This window comes from Podarcis vaucheri (assembly GCF_965113315.1).
Source record: "Podarcis vaucheri genome assembly, chromosome: 13".
Taxonomy (NCBI): Eukaryota; Metazoa; Chordata; class Lepidosauria; order Squamata; family Lacertidae; genus Podarcis; species Podarcis vaucheri.
The window spans coordinates 16,530,461-16,550,098 of NC_138751.1; the positions used below are offsets into that span (position 1 = coordinate 16,530,461).

The 19,638-nt window shown below is 43.0% G+C and overlaps 1 protein-coding gene across 2 annotated transcripts in view; it reads left to right on the forward strand.

Annotated features, from left to right (window-relative positions):
• Positions 1 to 4,228: 4,228 nt before the first annotated feature.
• The window catches only part of LOC309516642 (integrin alpha-X-like), a 39,775-nt gene continuing 24,365 nt past the window's right edge, over positions 4,229 to 19,638 (forward strand). Inside the window, exons 1-7 of one of the 2 annotated variants that reach the window (XM_082195403.1) lie at positions 4,229 to 4,401; positions 10,120 to 10,234; positions 10,350 to 10,462; positions 13,106 to 13,170; positions 14,902 to 15,016; positions 15,725 to 15,855; positions 18,883 to 19,028. In XM_082195403.1, coding sequence (XP_082051529.1) covers positions 4,362 to 4,401; positions 10,120 to 10,234; positions 10,350 to 10,462; positions 13,106 to 13,170; positions 14,902 to 15,016; positions 15,725 to 15,855; positions 18,883 to 19,028 — 725 coding nt within the window. In that variant the 5' untranslated portion in view covers positions 4,229 to 4,361. Of the gene's footprint in view, positions 4,402 to 10,119; positions 10,235 to 10,349; positions 10,463 to 12,563; positions 12,718 to 13,105; positions 13,171 to 14,901; positions 15,017 to 15,724; positions 15,856 to 18,882; positions 19,029 to 19,638 lie in introns of those variants that run through there. The other variant, XM_082195404.1, reaches the window with a different exon arrangement.

A 19,638-nucleotide genomic window follows, 5' to 3' on the forward strand; every position in this document is an offset into this window, starting at 1 on the left:
AGTGTTCTGAATGAAGAATTATGGTAAGAGTTGTTCAACAGTGGGAGGAACTCCCTCAGAAGATGGTGGACTCACCTTCACTGGAGGTTTTTAAACAGAGATTGGGTGGCCACCTATTAGGAATTCTTACCTGTGATTCCCGCATTGCAGGGGGTTGGACTAGAAACCTTTGGGTTCCCTTCCAACTTTCCAATTCTGTGATTCTAAGAAAGGCATCGGTTTGTGATCATGACTGGAGGTTGGATGTTGTAAGATGTGTTTTGAAATATAACTATCCTATAGTACCTTTGAATTATTTACTTAAGGAGGTTGGATGGCCATCTGTCATGGATGCCTTATTTGAGGTTCCTGCATTGCAGGGGAGTTGGACTAGATGTCCCTCGGGGTCCCTTCCAACTCTTATGATTCTATGATTCCATGAATTGTAGCTCTGTGAAGGATTAAAACAAAGTTCCCAAGATTCCTGGAGAGGGGCTTTAAATGTTTTGTACGCAGCTGCCATAATACCAAATCCATTAGAAGATTCAATATTCTATTATTATTATTATTATTATTATTATTATTATTAACCCCCACCATCTGGCTGGGTTTCCCCAGCCACTCTGGGCAGCTTCCAACCGAAAATTAAAAACAATACAGCATCAAACATTAAAAACTTCCCTAAACAGTTGTCTTTTAAAAGTAAAATACGGTAGTTGCTTGTTGCCTTGACATCTGCTGAGAGGGTGTTCCACAGGGCAGGTGCCACTACAGAGAAGGCCCTCCGCCTGGTTCCCTGTAACCTCACTTCTCACAGCGAGGAACCGCCAGAAGGCCCTCAGAGCTGGACCTCAGTGGGGCTGGACGATGGTGGTGGAGACGCTCCTTCAGGTATAAGTATTTAATCAATATAACACTCTTAAGCTGCTATAATCCATCTACTGATTATATCACTCCTGCTGTGGACATCAGCGCAAGATAAGATGCTGCAGATGAAACGCCTGCTGCAGCTCACCAGAGAGTCAGACCAGCACCAAGAGAGCCCGGATGCAAAGCTTGCTCAGCACAGGAAAAGGGGAAGTGGTTGAGGTGTAATAATTTATCTTCCTGATCTGCCTCCTTGCAACACTCTAGATCTTACTCCCTCTTTGAGACCATCTCCTGCAACGGAGCAAGAAGTTGCAAAACAAAAAGGCAGAGTCTGGTTTCCACACACACCCCCCCCATTAGGCATCAGGACATCTCTCAAAATATTTCATCTTGAATCAAAAGTCAGAAGGATCGAATTGGTTGAGCCCATGTTATTCACATCCTCACCATACTGTATTGGCCCGAATATAAGCCTCACCCGAATATAAGGCGCACCTTTAAAATTCAACGGGAGGAAAGAAAAAAAGACAATATCCGAATATAAGCTGCTCCCTTAAAGTTCTGCAGGCACTCACACCCTTAAATGGCAAATGTAGAAGAAAATCTTATGCGTACTAGAGAAGACCCACAAATGGGTTAAACACCTGTTCGTAGCACCGTAAATGGAAATTAAATGCAAATAAAAAATCAATACTGCAATGTAAAGTGATGAATGACATTAGAATTAACTGCACAACAGTCTCAAGCTTGCAAATCGGCAATAAAATGTTTTTATGTTCTGTTTTACCATATGTCTGTTTCATAAAAGCCAAATTTTTTAAGGTCACAAATTTAAGCCGCACTTTAACTTTTCACGGTCGGAATTTGGGAAAAAAGTGTGGCTTATATTCGGGCCAATACAGTACATTCAAGTACATTTGAAGCACATTTAAAGTATATGGGTTCCCTCAAAGAATCCAAGGGGGCTGTGGTTTACCCCCTACAGAGCTACAATTCCCAGCACCTTTAATACTTTCCAGGATTATTATTATTATTCACCATCCGCATATGTCCCAAGGCAATATATTTTGCACATCACCTTGGGATATATGTGGAAACTGACTTATTACTGTTACTATTATTACTATTACTGTTTAATTACCTTCCACATATATCCCAAGGTGATGCACAAAATAAACAGCTTGGGGCAGGGGACAGCTACAGAGCACATACAAAAAATAAAAATAACAAAATTCAGTGGCCTTTCAACAGGGGTGCTGTTCCTCAGACATTGGGGTCTCAAATTTCAGCGATGCCCTGTGCAACGCTCGAAATTTACCCCCTGCCTCTTGCCTTCCACTCTACCTCATAGTTGTGTGCCCCTGTGGTACCCCATGTCTCCTCACTCCCTTAAATCTGCCTCTGTCCTCAGGGTCCTGGTATGGTTGCTAGCCTTGTAGTGACAGTATCACCTAGTTTGAGCCTTGCTGCAAGTTCGCAGGCAGGAAGTGCCTCATACCTCACTTATAAGCGAGTGAAGCACAGAGGGGAAAAGGCAGGAAGCACCCACACTCAGGCAACAACAATTGAATAATATTTTTTTAAAAAACAGGAAAAGTATGAGCTTTGGCAAGTACCAAGGGGAGTGCCTGAGGGCACCATGGTAGCCACAGGTACCATGGTGGGGACCTCATCCTGAGACAATCATAGAATCATAGAACTACAGATTTAGAAGGGACCATCAGGATCATCTAATCCAATGCAGGAATGTGCAGCTTTCCCATACGGGGATTGAACCTGCAACCTTGGCGGTATCAGCCACCCCCCTCTAACCCACTGAGATGAGTCAGTGGACGCTGGTCCATTAAGGTAAATGAGGTCCCTTCCCCACCAGCCTTTGTCTGTCCCCTATCTGCCTGTATATCCAGTTCAGGGTATACCTACCTGCCTTTCAGCTTCTTCCTTGTAGATCTCAGCAGGGAGGAGGACAAGGGCCAAGCTAGAGTTAGCTGTCTCTGCCTGCCATTGGCTCTGGCTCCAACTTCTACTGGCCTTCTGCCCTACCAGCCCCAATGGGCACCAGAAACCACTGGAGATGTTGAGACAGAGGCCAGACAGACCAAAGACTCTGAAACAGATACAGATACAACACACAAGTTTCCTGCCACATAATGAGTGCTCTTAGGGAACAGAGTTGAAGGGGACGAGCCAGTCAGGACAAGGTGTCGTAAGTCCATATCATATTGGGACTTGATTGCCGGAGGTGTCCCTTCTCTCAATCCCATGAGCATAAGCAATCTCTTGTCAATGAGGATATCCAGTCTCACTAAGGATCAGTTCCTCTGCTGTGCCTGCCTACAGGATGCACTCATTTCGCTGTGACCTATAGAATGAAATAAAAGGAGCCAGTTGTTCTTGGGCGTAGGTGGAGTGCCAGCTGAACCAAGCACATCCTTTACTGAACCAAAGGACCTGACTTTACTATTAACAAATATCAAACAAATAGCTACATCTGTTAATAAAGTTGGTTTACAACAGAAGAGATGATAGAGTGCTACATATCCTGGGGACAACAAAAAGCACATTTGATTGCAGACTTTGAATCCACCTCTTTTCTTTTGCATACCTGCTATAATTTCCTCATTTTCTTCAAATCCTTCCTCAGGAGCTGCCTTTCATCCCCTACTGGAACAAAGCTAAAATACTGTAGGTGCCACTGAATTGAATGCCTTTATTCTATGCTTCCTCACTTGTCTCTGCTGTACCATAATTTTAACTTCATACTGTCAAATGCCATACACACCGATGTATTACTACAGTGGTAGTAATAGTACGGGAAGTACGGGAAGAATTTTTAAAAAATCCTGTTTGCCCAGGCATTTGGTGGCTGAAAGATATTGTTCTCAGTTCACAGCTGTGGATTAACAAGGTGTGAGGGTTTGGGCCACTAGTTACAAATCTGTTGAATGGTCCCATTGTCCAGAGTGAAAGGCATTTGCCGTAAGTCAACATACTGAAGGTCATTCTTGTTCTGGCTCCAGCAGATTTCTCCTTATGCTGACTGCAGGACATTTTGGCCAGAATAAAAACACAGACTTTTCTCTCGGCACACAGGTCTGCCAGGCAGGTGTATCTAATATGTCAGTGAGATGCCTCTGGTTTAACTCCTGTGACTTTTATATGGATAAAGAATGGCTGTCATAACTATCAAAATCATCTCACAAAGTGAATGTAGAAATGGAGAATATAATAGAAGAGGAAATGTATTGATGGAGTACTATATTTGGCCCCTTGTGGGTGAAACCTCACATCCCACATGCTTTCATCTACCACTGCTCTTGACACAGCTTCCCCTTCGATCCCTCTGTTCCCTCTGTTTTGCAAAGGGCACAGAAGTTTGCTTCATCCGACCGCTTTTTTTCATACAGGGTCATAACTTTAACACCCACTTCTGGAGGGTGTGGTGATGCCTAATCTTTCTAATCACCACCCAGCCTCCCCAAGGCTTCTGCACAGCCAACACTTAGCCAAGGATGGACTCTCTGCCGCTGCTCATCTATTTGTGTGCTACAGGTAAGTGCCTCCTTATTGTTATTTGGAAAAGCGGAGTCTCTGAGCTAGAACAGAAGTGCTGGGGCAAGACCAGTTGATTTTCTTGTAAACAAAAACCCACTAGGGCAGAGCAAAGCAGAAGTACATGACAGAGGGCAAATCACTCACCCTTGAAAAAGAACAGAATGCATAGCAGTGGACACTTTTTTAAAACTACAGAATTGGATCTGCTAGCTTCAGCCAGCAGATTAATCAGCTAAAGCTGGGTTGATTAATCATTGGGGATGTTTGTTACTATGGTTACTGTTGTTACTGCTGTAGGAAATAACAAAGGTTGTATAAAGGGGGCTTTCCTGCTACTTCTATATAATAATAATAATAATAATAATAATAATAATAATAATAATAATAATAATAATTTATTATTTGTACCCCGCCCATCTGGCTGGGTTTCCCCAGCCACTCTGGGCGGCTTCCATAGAAACCAAAAGTACACTAAAATATCACACGTTAAAAACTTCCCTGAACAGGGCTGCCTTCTGAATGTCAGGTAGTTGTTTATCGCTTTGACATCTGATGGGAGGGCGTTCCACAGGGAGGGCGCCACTACCGAGAAGGCCCTCTGCCTGGTTCCCTGTAGCTTTGCTTCTCGCAATGAGGGAACCGCCAGAAGGCCCTTGGCGCTGGACCTCAGCGTCCGGGCAGAACGATGGGAGTGGAGACGCTCCTTCAGGTATACTGGGCCAAGGTTGTTTAGGGCTTTAAAGGTCAACACCAGCACTTTGAATTGTGCCCGGAAACGTACTGGGAGCCAATGTAGGTCTTTCAAAACTGGTGTTATGTGGTCTCGGCGGCCGCCCCCAGTCACCAGTCTGGCTGCCGCATTCTGGATTAGTTGTAGTTTCCGGGTCACCTTCAAAGGTAGCCCCACATAGAGTGCATTGCAGTAGTCCAAGCGGGAGATAACCAGAGCAATGTGGTACCTTTTATTTATTAAATTGTAAGCGTTCTCACATTTCCTCTAGTATCTGAAAAGACCCATGTAATGAAGTTTGATAACATTCAAGTATTGAAATTCAAACAGTTCTCTAATATGCAGATAATTAATCAATAAAAAAATTTAATAGCTTGACATCCCTAATTTTCTTGTACCAAACCTTCCTAGAGATATATTAATTGGGTTCTCACAAACATATCCGTTACTGTTAATCTGTGAAGAGGAAAACAGGCTTGTTTTACTGGTCCCACCCATTAGGACATGTATGCAGGTAAACTTCATTTGTGTGGCTGGGAAGGGAACCCGCCAGAATTTAGGGGTTCTTATTATGTGCTGATATCCTAGAAATGTGAGGGGTAATTCTGTATAGATCATATTTAAAAGTGGACTTGCCTAATTCACACTTCCCCAAACAATTTGCAAATTGAAACACAGTGGAGGAAATGACTTGCAAAAATGTCTCTATTAGGCAAAAACTGCAAACAAAAATATTTATATTGAGAGAAATCCACTTTAAAATGCTGGTTAATTTTTGTGGGGGCTTTAGAAAAATAAACAATTGAAGTGATGTGAAGTTGGAAGGATGGAAAAATGAGAAACTGAACAGGAACAGCTGGCAGGCAGGCAGGGAAAGAGGGCTGTGTCCTGCCTTAAATAGGGCAGGCCATGCCCCCAGAGCCAGCCGATTGGCTGGCCAGGGGATGATGAGGCCAGGAATCCCCCCAATCGCACGGAGCTGGGCTCCAGCCACCACGCGTGGTGGGGCCGTGAAGCCCACAACTCCACCTCCTTCGAAGGGTGGAAGTGGCTTTATCAATCCTATGAGACCCTTATACATGTAGAAGCTGTTCCGACCTTCCAATGGAAACATGGAAGTCAGAGATGGAACCAGTCAGTTCCATGCCATGCAATCATGTCCATGAAAATGGTTGCATGTGAAATGCCTTTGAAAATGGAGGTTCCATTTAGCTCTTATATCCATATATCATGAAATTGTCCTCACCAGCCTTTCAGCTGGTACAGTGGTGGGCTTGGGGAAGCTAGGGATCGGGAAGCAGGTTTAATTTTGTTTGCATTTTAATGAGAAACTTTCTAATTTGCACTTCTCAAAATGCAGCTATCCTTTGAAATACAATTGTGTGATACAGTTCTGCAACCATTGTTTACAAAAATGCATGCATTAGGGGAATATATATATATATACAAAATGAATATATTAGTGAAAATGATGTTCAAAAATGCATTGTACTAGGGAATATACTGACAAAATGTGTATTTTTAGATTCAGAAAAAGCGTTTGACTGGCTAGAGTTTGACAGGCTAGTAAGACCTTTTCTGAAAGAATGTATGATCAAATATGATTTTGAATCTGAATTATGTAAATGGATATGAATTATCTATAATGCTCCAATATCAGAACTAATGATCAATGGTCAAAGCTCCTCATTATAACAGATGTGCTGTTTATAATGACTTTAGAAATGTTAGCTGGGGCTATCAGGCAAAAACAAAAAGATACACGACAAGGCACACCAAATATAAAATAAGTTTATATGCAGGTAAGGTGGCCATATTTCAAGAAGTAAAACTCCAGACACAATGGTTTTGGGGGGAAAGTTGTTGTGCTTTTTGATGATATCCAAAAATTCTGGGTGCTACTTCAGCTCTGGACGTATGGCAACCCTATACACAGGTAATATGGTAATATTTCCGACAAATAGAGAAGAATTATTGCAATAAAATTAAATAACATTTCAGGTATAAAGTTAATTTAGCCAAAAGTGAATTATTCTCCTTAAATGTTGATATTGGGTTGGTCAAGAAGATAAATGGATCAACAGTTAGAACATTTGTGAAAGTAAATATCGCTTCAAAATGGCAAGATCTTTATGAGATGAATCGCCATCCTCTGCAGAAACAAGAACAAAAAGATCTAATGAATTGGGATGAGGTAAACCATTCCTCATTGGTAAGGATATAATAAAAATGAATATATTTCCAAGAATTCTACTCTAGCTACAAAATAAGAAACCAAGAGTATCTAGGAAAGTTGCTAATGCGAATAAGAACTAAGGTAAGCTGAGAATTCCTGAGATAAGTTTTTATTAGGACTCTGCAGGATTGACAAAGTTGATTTTTATTATTTATTTATAATTAAATTTCTATACCACCCTTCATCTGAATATCACAGGGCAGTTTATAATATAAAAATACACAGCATAGCAGCAAACAGAAGCAATATACTCACACACAGTTTAAAAGACCTGGGAGAAGAGGACTATTTTTGCCTGATGTTTAAAGATATGTAAAGAAGGTGACAGGTGAACTTCCCTGAGGAGAGCATCCCATAAATGAGGTGCAATGGTATAGCTCGCAGGAAAGATGTAACAGGCCAATGGAAGAATAGTCAACAAAATCTAATATCAGAAATATTTTACAAGCAAGCAGGAAGGATAGAAAAATAGTGTATGATAGAGGGTGTATTTTATACTCAATACTTAGTCAAAGTATGTATGTAGGGCTGGCATATGTCTGGAATTTCTGCCACTCCCCCAAAAAGCTCAACAACTTTTGTGTCTGGATGTTCACTTTTTGAAATATGGTAACCCTAAGGTATAGTAGGTTTTTATTTGTACTGTGTGTTTTGGATTATGCAATGAATGGTTGAGAAGAAGAAAAAGAACAAGAACAAGAAGAACTGCTGCAGAAATTTGGAGGACTGAATTTGAAATGGAAAAGTTAGCAACTGAGAGAACCAAACTTCACAGATTGGTCCATCCCTAACAGGAGCTTGGTACAATAAACTAAAATATTACACAAGTGCATTTGACCTCACCGATCAGAGCTGGCCTGCCTGTGAGCTAGGCTGAGGCAGTTGCCTCAAGGCAGCATGGCTTCCCCTAAAGAATCCTGGGAATATATACCGTATTTTTTGCTCCAAAAGAAACACTTTTTTCCTCCTAAAAAGTCTGTGCGTCTTATGGAGTGAATGTCTACGGATGGCGGCGGGATCCCGCTGCAGTCGCGAGCAGAGGATCCATATATCCTTTGGTCATCAGACTCTTCTTCGACCAGAACCATGCAACTTAGTCATTTCCTCCCTCCCCCAACTTCCTGTCACCAAGGGTCTCTCTTCTCTTTTTTTTTCACATGAGGGCCTATGTCCGAGGCCATAGCATGAAGAAAATGTGTTGCAAGTACTATCTGCGTGGGTTTGCAGTGTGACCCAGCATAAACAAATTCAAAGGTCACAAAGCCAGTTAGTCTGGCAGAGATAACCAGGCGGTTACTTCCTGAACTGCATTCTGAAGAATTATGCTTTCAGCATCCTAATTTCCCCCCCCCTACATCAGCCATTCATTGCTGTCTCATGCCCTCCTTCACATACACCCATTCCCCAGAAATTGTGATGTAAACCTCATGGGGCATCACCCTTTTTCTAATTAGAGCCTCTGTGATTTGGACAGTGTACTAATGGGCAGAAGTTCAACAGGCCTAGCTTTTCCCTTCTCATCACCATAACTCTATTGTGTTTAGGTAAAGGAACACCTGTTGGATTTACCTGTCATGCATTGTTAAAGGCACAGTATCTTCTTCAAGATCAGGATCCACTATCAGAGAAAAAGTGGGGATGTTATGCTTGGAATGAGCAAATGTGTCATTGTTGCTCTTTCTCCATTTCTCATTTTTCCAATCTTATGCTCACCCCCTCTTGCCTGACAATATGCATTGCCTGCTGCTCTAGGCACTGACCCAAAGACCTAGAGTGAGCAAAAAATTAAATATGAAAGGAAAGTGGGCCACATATAGAGATTTATTGATGGAAGTAGAGTGAGCAATTGGTTTCTCCTTACAACTGCTCCTAACAAAATCCCAGTTCAGGGGAGACCCTCAGATGCCATTTGCCATCTAGCAGCAGCAGATCATGGCCAGCCCACTAGAATTCAAGACACCTCCTTACAGGTGTCTCTTGATCACCCTCAACTATGGGTTGCCAGACCCAAAGTTTGATAATCATCAAGGACAGGGGTAGCCAATGCGGTGCCTTCCAGGTGTTGAACTACCACTCCTGTCACTTCTGACTATTGGTTGGGGGGCTGGTGAGGAGTAGGAGTCCAACAACAGCTGGAGAGCAATATGTTGGCTACTCCTGCTCTAAGATTTAGCTGGTTAATCTAGCCCAGCATTTGCCAAACTATTTTGGCCTCTTTAGGGTCTCCTCCACCCTGGAGAGAGGCCTTATAAATGCTCACAACGTGGGCAGAACTTCAATTACAGCACCAGCCTTCAAGCACACCAGGGGAGAGGCTCAGACTGTGATAGGAGGTGTCCTTCCCTGCCAGGTCTTATCGCACACCAGAGAGCCTATGAAGTGGAGAGGAGGTAAAAATGCTCAGAGTGCAACAAGGGCTTTACTTCTCCATTCAATCGTATTAAACATAAAAGAATGCACACTGAAGAGAGACTTTACAAATGCTCAGAATGTGACGCTAGGCCTTTGAGTGATTAAAATTTGATGTCCTTTTAAATGGGTTTGTGGGATGTCCTTTTAAACTGGTTTCCTTCGGCTTTCACTTTTATTGTACATTTTGTGTTTTTCTTTTGTATTTTAATGTTGTCAACTGCCCTGTGATCTTCAGATGAAGGGCAGTATACCGATTTAATAAATAAATAAAACAAATAAATTCCCTCTTTCTGTATAAAAAAAAAGCTTGAGGAAGTTCTTTGATCATCCCCTGCAGTGCTGACGCCATGCCGTGGATTCAGTTTGGATACCGAACAGCCAACCGTCTTCCAGGAAGCAGCACTGGGCTTTGGGCAGAGTGTAGCGCAGTTCGGAAGCGGAAGAAATGGAGGGTATGCAACTGCTGGTTCTCTGGGTCATTGGAGAGCTTTCTGTCTCATCATTCAGTCCCCAGGAGTGGCAGAAGAGACAGCCCTGAATTGTCTCCATGTGTTTTTGCTCCCGCAGGCTGTTGGTTGGTGCCCCACTCCAGAAGGGGGGAGTGAATGAAACGGGTAAACTCTACAAATGTCAGCCGGGGCCAAGAAAATCAGGCAGTTGCCAGGAGGTCCTTGTGCAAAGTGAGTATGTCACTGGGTGGAGTCTGTGTTCCTGTGGAGTTGCAAAAGAAGAAGAGAATTGGGAGCCAAGACTTGTGGCTTAAGTCTGGAGCAAACACCCAAGGCTGCGTGCCTCTCTTCTGTGATTCGGCAATCGCACTGCCCATTGAGCAAGAACAGAAATTGGCTCTGAGAATTGTGTTAAATCCAAAGGGGCCAGACTTAAACAATGCATTCAGTGTGTGATCACATTTCTGTACCTTTCACAATTTTTGTTAATAAAACAGCAGCCAGAGAATGCCTGACCTGGATCTAGATCAAGGTGCATGGGTGGTCAATCCTTTCCTTCTGTGCTCCCCCCCCCCACACAAAAATCTCCAGCTGCACCCCCACCCCACCCCCCAGAAGCTGCTATTTGTCCCTGATATAAGAGCAAATGATTGATGATATCAGGGGAGGAATATGGAGCAGAATCCCACTATGGAGAATGAGCAGGAGGGCCCTGAAACATTGCAAGGCTAGCTTACCATAAGGTTGCCAGACGTCCCTGTTTCCTTGGGACAGTCCTTGGATTTACAAATCAGTCCCCATACAAAATCCATTGAAGTTGAAAAGTGTCCCCAGATTCATTGGAAAAAATCTGGTAACCTTAGCTTACCACATTTGGAAGTGATTCTGGAGTCTTTCCAACAAGACTACCAAGTCCAGAGTCTAAGGCTATGTACACACCACATATTTAAAAGCACCCCCCCAAGAATCCTTGGAACTGTAGTTTGTTAAATGTGCTGGGAATTGTGGCTCTGTGAGGAGTAACAACAGCTCCCAGGATTCCTCGTGGCAAGTGCTTTAAAATGTAGGGTACATCTGCAGCCTCTACTTATATCTAATGGCACTACCAGGTGCAAGAAACAAACTGAAGAAAATTTGGAGTAAAGCTTTGCATTCAGGGGATACGGGTGGTGCTGTGGGTTAAACCGCAGAGCCTAGGATTTGCTGATCAGCAGGTTGGCGGTTCGAATCCCCGTGACTGGGTGAGCTCCCATTGCTTGGTCCCTGCTCCTGCCAACCTATCAGTTCGAAAGCACATCAAAGTGCAAGTAGATAAATAGGTACTGCTCCGGTGGGAAGGTAAACGGCATTTCTGTGCGCTGCTCTGGTTCGCCAGAAGCGGCTTAGTCATGACCCAGAAGCTGTACGCCAACTCCCTCAGCCAGTAAAGCGAGATGAGTGCCGCAACCCCAGAGTCGGCCACGACTGGACCTAATGGTCAGGGGTCCCTTTACCTTTTGCATTCAGGCAATGGCATTGAAGAGGTTAAAACCTCCCTTTGTATCTGGTTTGAGGTCCCGCACAGCTGTTATTTTTAAAAGCAATTTTTAAGAAGTAATGGAAATGTTTTCGGGCATTGCTGTATTGTCTAATTTGACCACTGTTTAAAGTCAGGATGTCAGGAGAAGTCAGAATTCCTAAGATGCATACTTTTCAACATCCCCAGTTGTCCAGGAACTTAGGTTTTGTGGTACCTCCCCATAGTAAAACAGTGCCCCTATTTCGTCGCCATTTTTGTGTGTCAGAGAGATGCTGAGGTATGCTTTTAGAGATGCACTAACGATAGTCTACAATGTACCGTATTTTTCGCTCTATAAGACGCACCAGACCACAAGACGCACCTAGTTTTTGGAGGAGGAAAACAAGAAAAAAATATTCTGAATCTCAGAAGCCAGAACAGCAAGAGGGATCGCTGTGCAGTGAAAGCAGCAATCCCTCTTGCTGTTCTGGCTTCTGTGATAGCTGCACAGCCTGTTTTCACTCCATAAGATGCACACACATTTCCCCTTACTTTTTAGGAGTGAAAAAGTGAGTCTTATAGAGCAAAAAATATGGTACAAGGCAAAACCACCCAGGCAAGGCCCTGAGCAGGACTGATGAGGGGTGTGGCTTGGGAACAGTCCCAAAGTTGAGACAGAGAGGTTTATAGGGCTGCATTCAGCCTCAGGGCTTGAGGTTCCAACCTATGCCTGCCTTAGCCCTGTGAGAACGTTGGCATGTGGAGCTACTTTTGATTGACAGGAGCATTCCAAGGCAGTTAAAATCTGTTAAGTGTCAGTTAGAATTTGAAGCGGGGAGGGGAGATTAGAGGCTGTAAGGCTAGTTAGAGTTTGTGAGGGAAGAGAAGCCAGAGTGGAGGGAGAAAGAAAATAAAGATTTAGAAATTCAGGGATTAACAGTTTGCTATAACTACTTCATAGGGATTGCTGGCTAATGAAATAACATCTGTTGGTGCTTTCCTTTTTCTTCTTAGAAAAAGCTATTGGCAGGTTTCTTAGACAACAATTGTCTGCTTTCTCCATGAGTCTGAAATATATTTCTTCTTAACACTCTTGCGCTGTGGCATAAAGGTTATTGAAATAAGTTTGCCAAGTCCTTTGGAGAGAAAACAAGCCAAGCCTATGCATCTTTATTTACAGTACTCAAATTGGTTTACTCCCAAGTAGTCAGTCAAATATTTATTTGTTTAAAACTAAAACAATGCAAGTAAATTTGCATAGAGTTTCAGCCTATGGTGTAATATAAATGCTCTATTAATAACAAACAAGTGTTCTTGCATTGATAATGGTAATATTCTGTTAGCCTTATCACCTTAGTACACATTTCTCCTTTCAGGGCCCATTGATGCTGTGAACATGTCTCTCGGTATGTCTGTCTCTGTCCAAGACTCCCAGTTGCTGGTAAGCAGCAAAGTCCATGTCAGGGATACAGGTTCCCTCAGAAGTACCTGTATAAACACAAGTTTAGGTATCTGTGCTTCTTTAATTTTCCTTTCAATAGCCTCCTAGTAACCAGGATGGTAAGCTTAGGCATGAGATGGAGACTAACACTGGAGACAGGATGATCTTTTAACAAATATTATTGGTTTATTGAAGGGATACTATATGCATAAAGTGATAGTGACACATTAGGGACTTAAAGGTGCTTGTTGACATTTTCCGAAGACTCTTTTACCTCAGGTCAATTTCCAAAAAACACCACAGACAAAGACTCCCACAACCCAGTGCAGCCACTGGGGACAATCTGTACCCCAAAGCTCCTCTGGTTGTACTCCGGGCTGTTTGGACAGTTTAGCCAACTTTTTAAAAAGCCACTTGTGTCACCTTCCTCTGATAAGACTTTTATGCAGGGCAGCTTCTTAAGACCAACTCAGTCATCACCTCCCTTCCCCTGATCTTCCCTAGGAAAGTATTGATAATACACTGGGTGGATACCTCCAGGCTTCAGTATTCCCCATAGCTTTTCTCTGGTCTGTCTTCCCTTCAACTCCCTAACTAACTCTCAGATATGCCACTAAGTAGTAGTAGTAGTAGTAGTAGTAATAATAATAATAATAATAATAATAATAATAATAATAATAATGTCAAAAAGCAGCTGCTGCTAATAAAAGGCCTGCAACTTCATAACACTACAAGCTGTCAAGATTTGCCTCAGAATATTCTTTCTTTCTTTCTTTCTTTCTTTCTTTCTTTCTTTCTTTCTTTCTTCCTTTCTTCCTTCCTTTCTTCCTTTCTTCCTTTCCCTTTCCCTTTCCCTTTCCCTTTCTCTTTCTCTTTCTCTTTCTCTTTCTCTCTTTCTTTCTGAAGCACTGCTTCTTAATTCTGTACCACCCTACTTGTAGGTATATCATGGACTCATAACGTGAATACCAGTTGCTGGATATCACAAGTGGGGAGAATTGCTGTTTCATTCAGGTGCTTTCAGGCTTCCCACAGGAATCTAGTTGGTCAATGTGAGAACAAAATGCTGGACGAGATGGGCCATTGGCCGGATCCAGAAAGGCTCTTCTTATATTTTTTAAGTGAGCGAAGGAACCCTCTCAGTTATTTCACAACCCTACATCCAACCTTAAGTTCCCTAAATAATTCCTTAAGTTCCTTAGGAAATTGCAAAAAAAACCAACCAATATCACTTAAGACCTACTGTAGTCATGGCAACCTGCTGACCTGTGGAAAGGAAGGTAGCAGCAGGGTGAAAAACCTTTGACTATAGTGACAGTGAAATGCTGCTGTGTGGAACATGCTCAACAGATCACTACATCAAGATAATTGGGTTTGGAATTTTCTTTCAAAGGTCTGCCTTGTCTGCCCCATGGCACAACCCCCTCCCCCACAACTGACACTTTACCATCATGCCTTGCTATCTCACTATGCCAGGGCTTGGGTTCAGCTCCCCCCTCAGAACCTCATCTAATGCCAGGGTTTCATTTAAGAAGGGCTTGCCTTTGAGCATGTCTGAGTTAACCAGTTGCCAGCTTGGTCTCCACACATCTGAGCATAACTGTACAAGATTTTCAAGTCTAGTAGTATGGTATATGCACAGGTTTGAACTCCATCTCCATAAACTAGCTAACTAACTAACTTATCATTACCATCTCCTCACCATTACTGACGACTTTCTTGGTTCTGCAGGTGTGTGGTCCCACAGTCCATCAGACCTGTGGGAAAAACATATACCTCAAGGGCTATTGCTTTCACCTGGATGAAAATCTGAGGGAGATACAACACTTTCCTAAGAACCAACCAGGTGAGATTGAGAAGCAAGGAAGGAATGAGCAAATATCAAAGTTAGATACCACTGATGGAATGGCAAGAGAAGGACTAGTGGTTAAACAACTCACTGGCCTGAATGTCTAGAGGTTGGGGGAGGAAACAGAGATTGGGAACAGGATATATGGAAGTCCCAGGTATCAGTTGTAGTAGTTATGTGCATTGGTGAATGTTGATCACAGGTTTTCTGGCAGTGGTTTTCTACTTTTAACATGTAGAAACTCAGCTAGATATGCTTTTTCAAGCATGGGAGTGCAGTGACAGGGAAGATTTGCCTGTTACATTACTACTTATCACCACACAGGACCACCTCTTTGGTAAAAAAGGTGGCAACACTTTGGTCAGACTTTGGATGGTATTCAAATAAATCCTGAACTCAATGAACTTAATGAACGTAAGTTAGTCATGTCCATTAACTTCAATGGGTCCACTCCGAGTAGAACTAGCATTAAATACAACCTTTAAAAAAAAAGATTGGGTCAGCTGAACAGGTTAACTAGCTTGGAAATATCAGTAGGCCTTCCCACTACAACCACTAGTAGCCAGAGGTACCCCCACCTCAAAAAAAAAATGTGATTGTATAGCACGATGACACAAGTGTTATGTGAGTTTCTTGATTTTGTGCCCCTCTTTTACATGCCTCAATCTCACCTCCCTGCCATTTAACTGGTGTTTCCTCTCCTAGAATGTCCAAAACAGCTCTCTGACATAGTGTTTCTGATAGATGGTTCAGGAAGCATCAAGCGCCACGAGTTTCCACAAATGAAGACATTTATATCGGAGGTCATAAAGCGTTTTGAAAATACTGACACCCAGGTAACATTGGGGTGTGGGGTAGTTTTCTTTTCAGTTTCTGGCATGGATTTTGCCTTTTTCACATCTTCACATGGAGTGAACATTTTCATTGAGCTATCTACTACAACCCCAAGGTATCATTCCTGGTCAGTCAGTGCCAGTTCAGACCCCATGAGTGTGTATGTGTTTTTGCCCAAACAGGCATCACTGTACACTTGTTTACATTGAATTGCATTTGCCATTTAACTGTTCTTTCACTCACAACCACATTTCCCCTATGTCATTGGTGCCAATGTGCACCATGACCACTGATTCCTCCCTATCTACCAGGCTATCTAGGTAAAGGACAACATCTCTCTTTTGTGCCAGGCAGGCAATTCACCTTTTGTTGCTATGCCCATCACACACTTTCTAATAATTTAGTCACCCACTACAGGATCCTTCCACCCCCAGAGAAATACCGTATTTTTTGCTCCATAAGACGCACCTAGTTTTTAGAGGGGGAATGCAGGTGAAAAAATATTTTTAAAGGGAGCGCTGAGCCACACACACGCTCCATACAGCTCATGAAAGGGAGCGTGGCTCTTGGGGGCTTTTCCAGGAGGTGGGGGAAGGGACTGAGGGGCTGCCCTCTGTCCCTTCCCCCACCTCCCACAAAAGCCAGCAAGAGCCACACGCTCTTTAAAGCGCTCTTTAAAGTGCCCTTCTCCCACCTCATAGAAAATCCCACAAGAGCTGCGTGGAGCCTGTGTGCCGCTCTTGGGGGCCTTTCCCGCCTGCCTCCCACCTGCATTCGCTCCATAAGATGCACACACATTTTCCCTCACTTTTTAGGAGGGGAAAAGTGCGTCTTATGGCGTGAAAAATACTGTATCTTAGGATGAGAGGATAGCTGTTTGTCCCACAAGGAATGGGTCCCTTCTAAGGGAATGTTTCCCTCTTCCTCAAAATGATGCTCTCCTTTCCCCAAGACCCTCATTCTCTCTGACAGCAGGGGAACTATCATTAAGGGAGTGGGGCACAGCTACTGAAGGTTTCATGCCTCTTTTAGCTTTTCCAGGTCTGCTACCTTGGCCTCAACAGAACAAATGTGTTTCTGGACTCATATGTCTGCTTAACTTGCCTTAGTGCTTTGTCAGCTGGAACTGAGACACTTCATCAGCAGGGGCTTCCTATAGCTCACTTAAAAATATTGTCCATCCATCTGGTCAGTCTCAAATTCCAATTTCTACCCTGCCAACATCACACAGTCAATCATGGCAACATTCAAAAAATGCCAATTATGTCAGAGTAGACACTATGAATTATGTATTTTTAAAACTGGTTTAATTCTCAACTCACAACTCCCCTTCAAAACTGAGCAATAATAGGACAGAACTACTGGTTATTATTGGATAAGGTTTCATCTAATTGTGCCCATCACTTGAATGCATATCAGTAACAGGGAAAATCATGCCATATCAGTATACAGTGGTACCTCGGATTACATACGTTTCAGGTTACATACGCTTCAGGTTACAGACTCCACTAACCCAGAAATAGTGCTTCAGGTTAAGAACTTTGCTTCAGGATGAGAACAGAAATCATGCTCTGGCAGTGCGGCAGCAGCAGGAGGCCCCATTAGCTAAAGTGGTGCTTCGGGTTAAGAACAGTTTCAGGTTAAGAGTGGACCTCCAGAACGAATTAAGTACTTAACCTGAGGTACCACTGTATGTCAATTCAAAGGTCCACTGTGAGTTGGGCAAATTCTCATATCCAGAAATCCATTACCAGGCTTCAGCCCTGAGTGCTCACTGGAAGGACAGATCCTGAAGCTGAGACTCCAATACTTTGGCCACATCATGAGAAGAGAAGACTTCCTGGAAAAGAGCCTGAAGTTGGGAAAGATTGAGGGCACAAGGAGAAGGGGACGACAGAGGATGAGATGGTTGGACAGTGTTCTCGAAGCTACCAGCATGAGTTTGACCAAACTGTGGGAGGCAGTGGAAGACAGGAGTGCCTGGTGTGCTCTGGTCCATGGGGTCATGATGAGTCGGACACGACTAAACAACTAAACAACAACAACATTACCAGGCTGTATTCCATGATTCAGCAATTCTGCCAAAGAAGCACATACATAGTTTACATATCCTGGGAATTTTAGAGTTCTGTTTTCTTTTCTCTCTTCTATTTATTTAAAGCTGGTTTCTATGCGTTATGACTGCACTTAAATATATGTGGGAAAGTCCTGTTGAAATCTGAGCAGTCAAACAGAGTCTTAGGCAATGTCATTTTCCCCTACTGCATTTCAAACCACATTTGCACAGTTTTGCTCATATCGGAGAAGAGGCAAGTATGTCTTCATCCAACACACATGGCCTTTCTGATTTCTCCACCCCTTCCACACACACACACACACGCACACGCACACACAGAGAGAACTCATATTCACAAAGCTGTCATCTGTGCATATGCGCTCCTCTGTGCATCCGTGAAGGGTGTCCAAAATATTCACACTACTGCTTACTCCGCACCCAGTTTTCTAGTCAAATTGAAGCTGGTTTGAGGAAAGACATGCATCAAACTGCTGTATTTGTCAGGAAACTACAGGATCAGCATAGGTTATAGCTAATATATTGTGAATGTGGCTTAGAAAACATGCAATGTGAATGCACTGGATGTAGAGTAAGCAATAACATGACCATATTCTTGTTAGGGTTTCTAGTGGCTCGCTGACTGAGCAGATTTTTTGTGACTTGAACAACTTTTTAAATCCTTCCTAGGTTTACTAGAAACTCAATTTAGTATTGCAAATGGAGGCAACTTTGCTTAATGTGCAGAACTTACATAGGTTGCAGGCTTCAGATTTTCTTCCCACAAAATTTGGGTTCCATTGGATACTGTGTCAGATGAGAGTTTATACAGCTTTGGTTGTAGCTTTCTGATCATTCCTCAAAACAGAGCCAAATGGATACACTTCATGTACATTATTTCCCGCATCATGTATCCAAATCCTTTCCTCAGTTTCCACTCAGCTGCTGTATCTAACATCTTTCACTCCCATTTTAGTTTGCCTTGGCCCAGTATTCAAACCTATATCAAGAACACTTCAACTTTCTTCAGTTCAAGAACACTCAAGATCCTAATACACTTCTTATACCAGTTAGACAACTGTTCGGGGCTACTCACACAGCTACATTTATACAGAAAGTGGTGTAAGTATCTCCTTTGTGTTCATCTGTTTCTGCATAAGATACTGTGTGCTTCCATTCAGTTTGGAATTATCATCTGTCAGGGTTCAGGGAATCCTTTCCCTCCCCCACTGGCGGCAAAAAAAACCCCAAAACCAAAAAAACCAAACAGGTAACAAGAAGAGTGCTTACCACGTAATTTATTCAGGATTTACACAGAGAGAGAAAGGTACTCCCTAATTAATCAATAGCATAGCTCTGAGTAATCTCCTCCCTCCTTTTATGTCATTTGCAGCATCACCCCTTCTACGGTGGCTGCATGAGGCCCTTTGTCTGTTTGCATTCTGCTCTTCCACTTTCACAGCCCTCCTGGTTCTAGGAGAAGTGGGGTTGGAAATGCTTTCTAATGATAACGTGTCAGCCAGCTGTTCTGGATCTGCTGCTTCCCCCTTCTCCCCTTCCATTATTTCCCAGCGCTGTCATGTCTCAGGGTCATGACCTTCTGCATTGTAAATCTATACTGTCCTCCTCTTCTTGGGAAGGTTCAGGGGCGGGGGGGGGGGGCTCCACCATTGCTCTTCAGTCCAGTCCCTTACATCATCTTTCATTCAGTCACTTTTTAAAAAGGATCCGC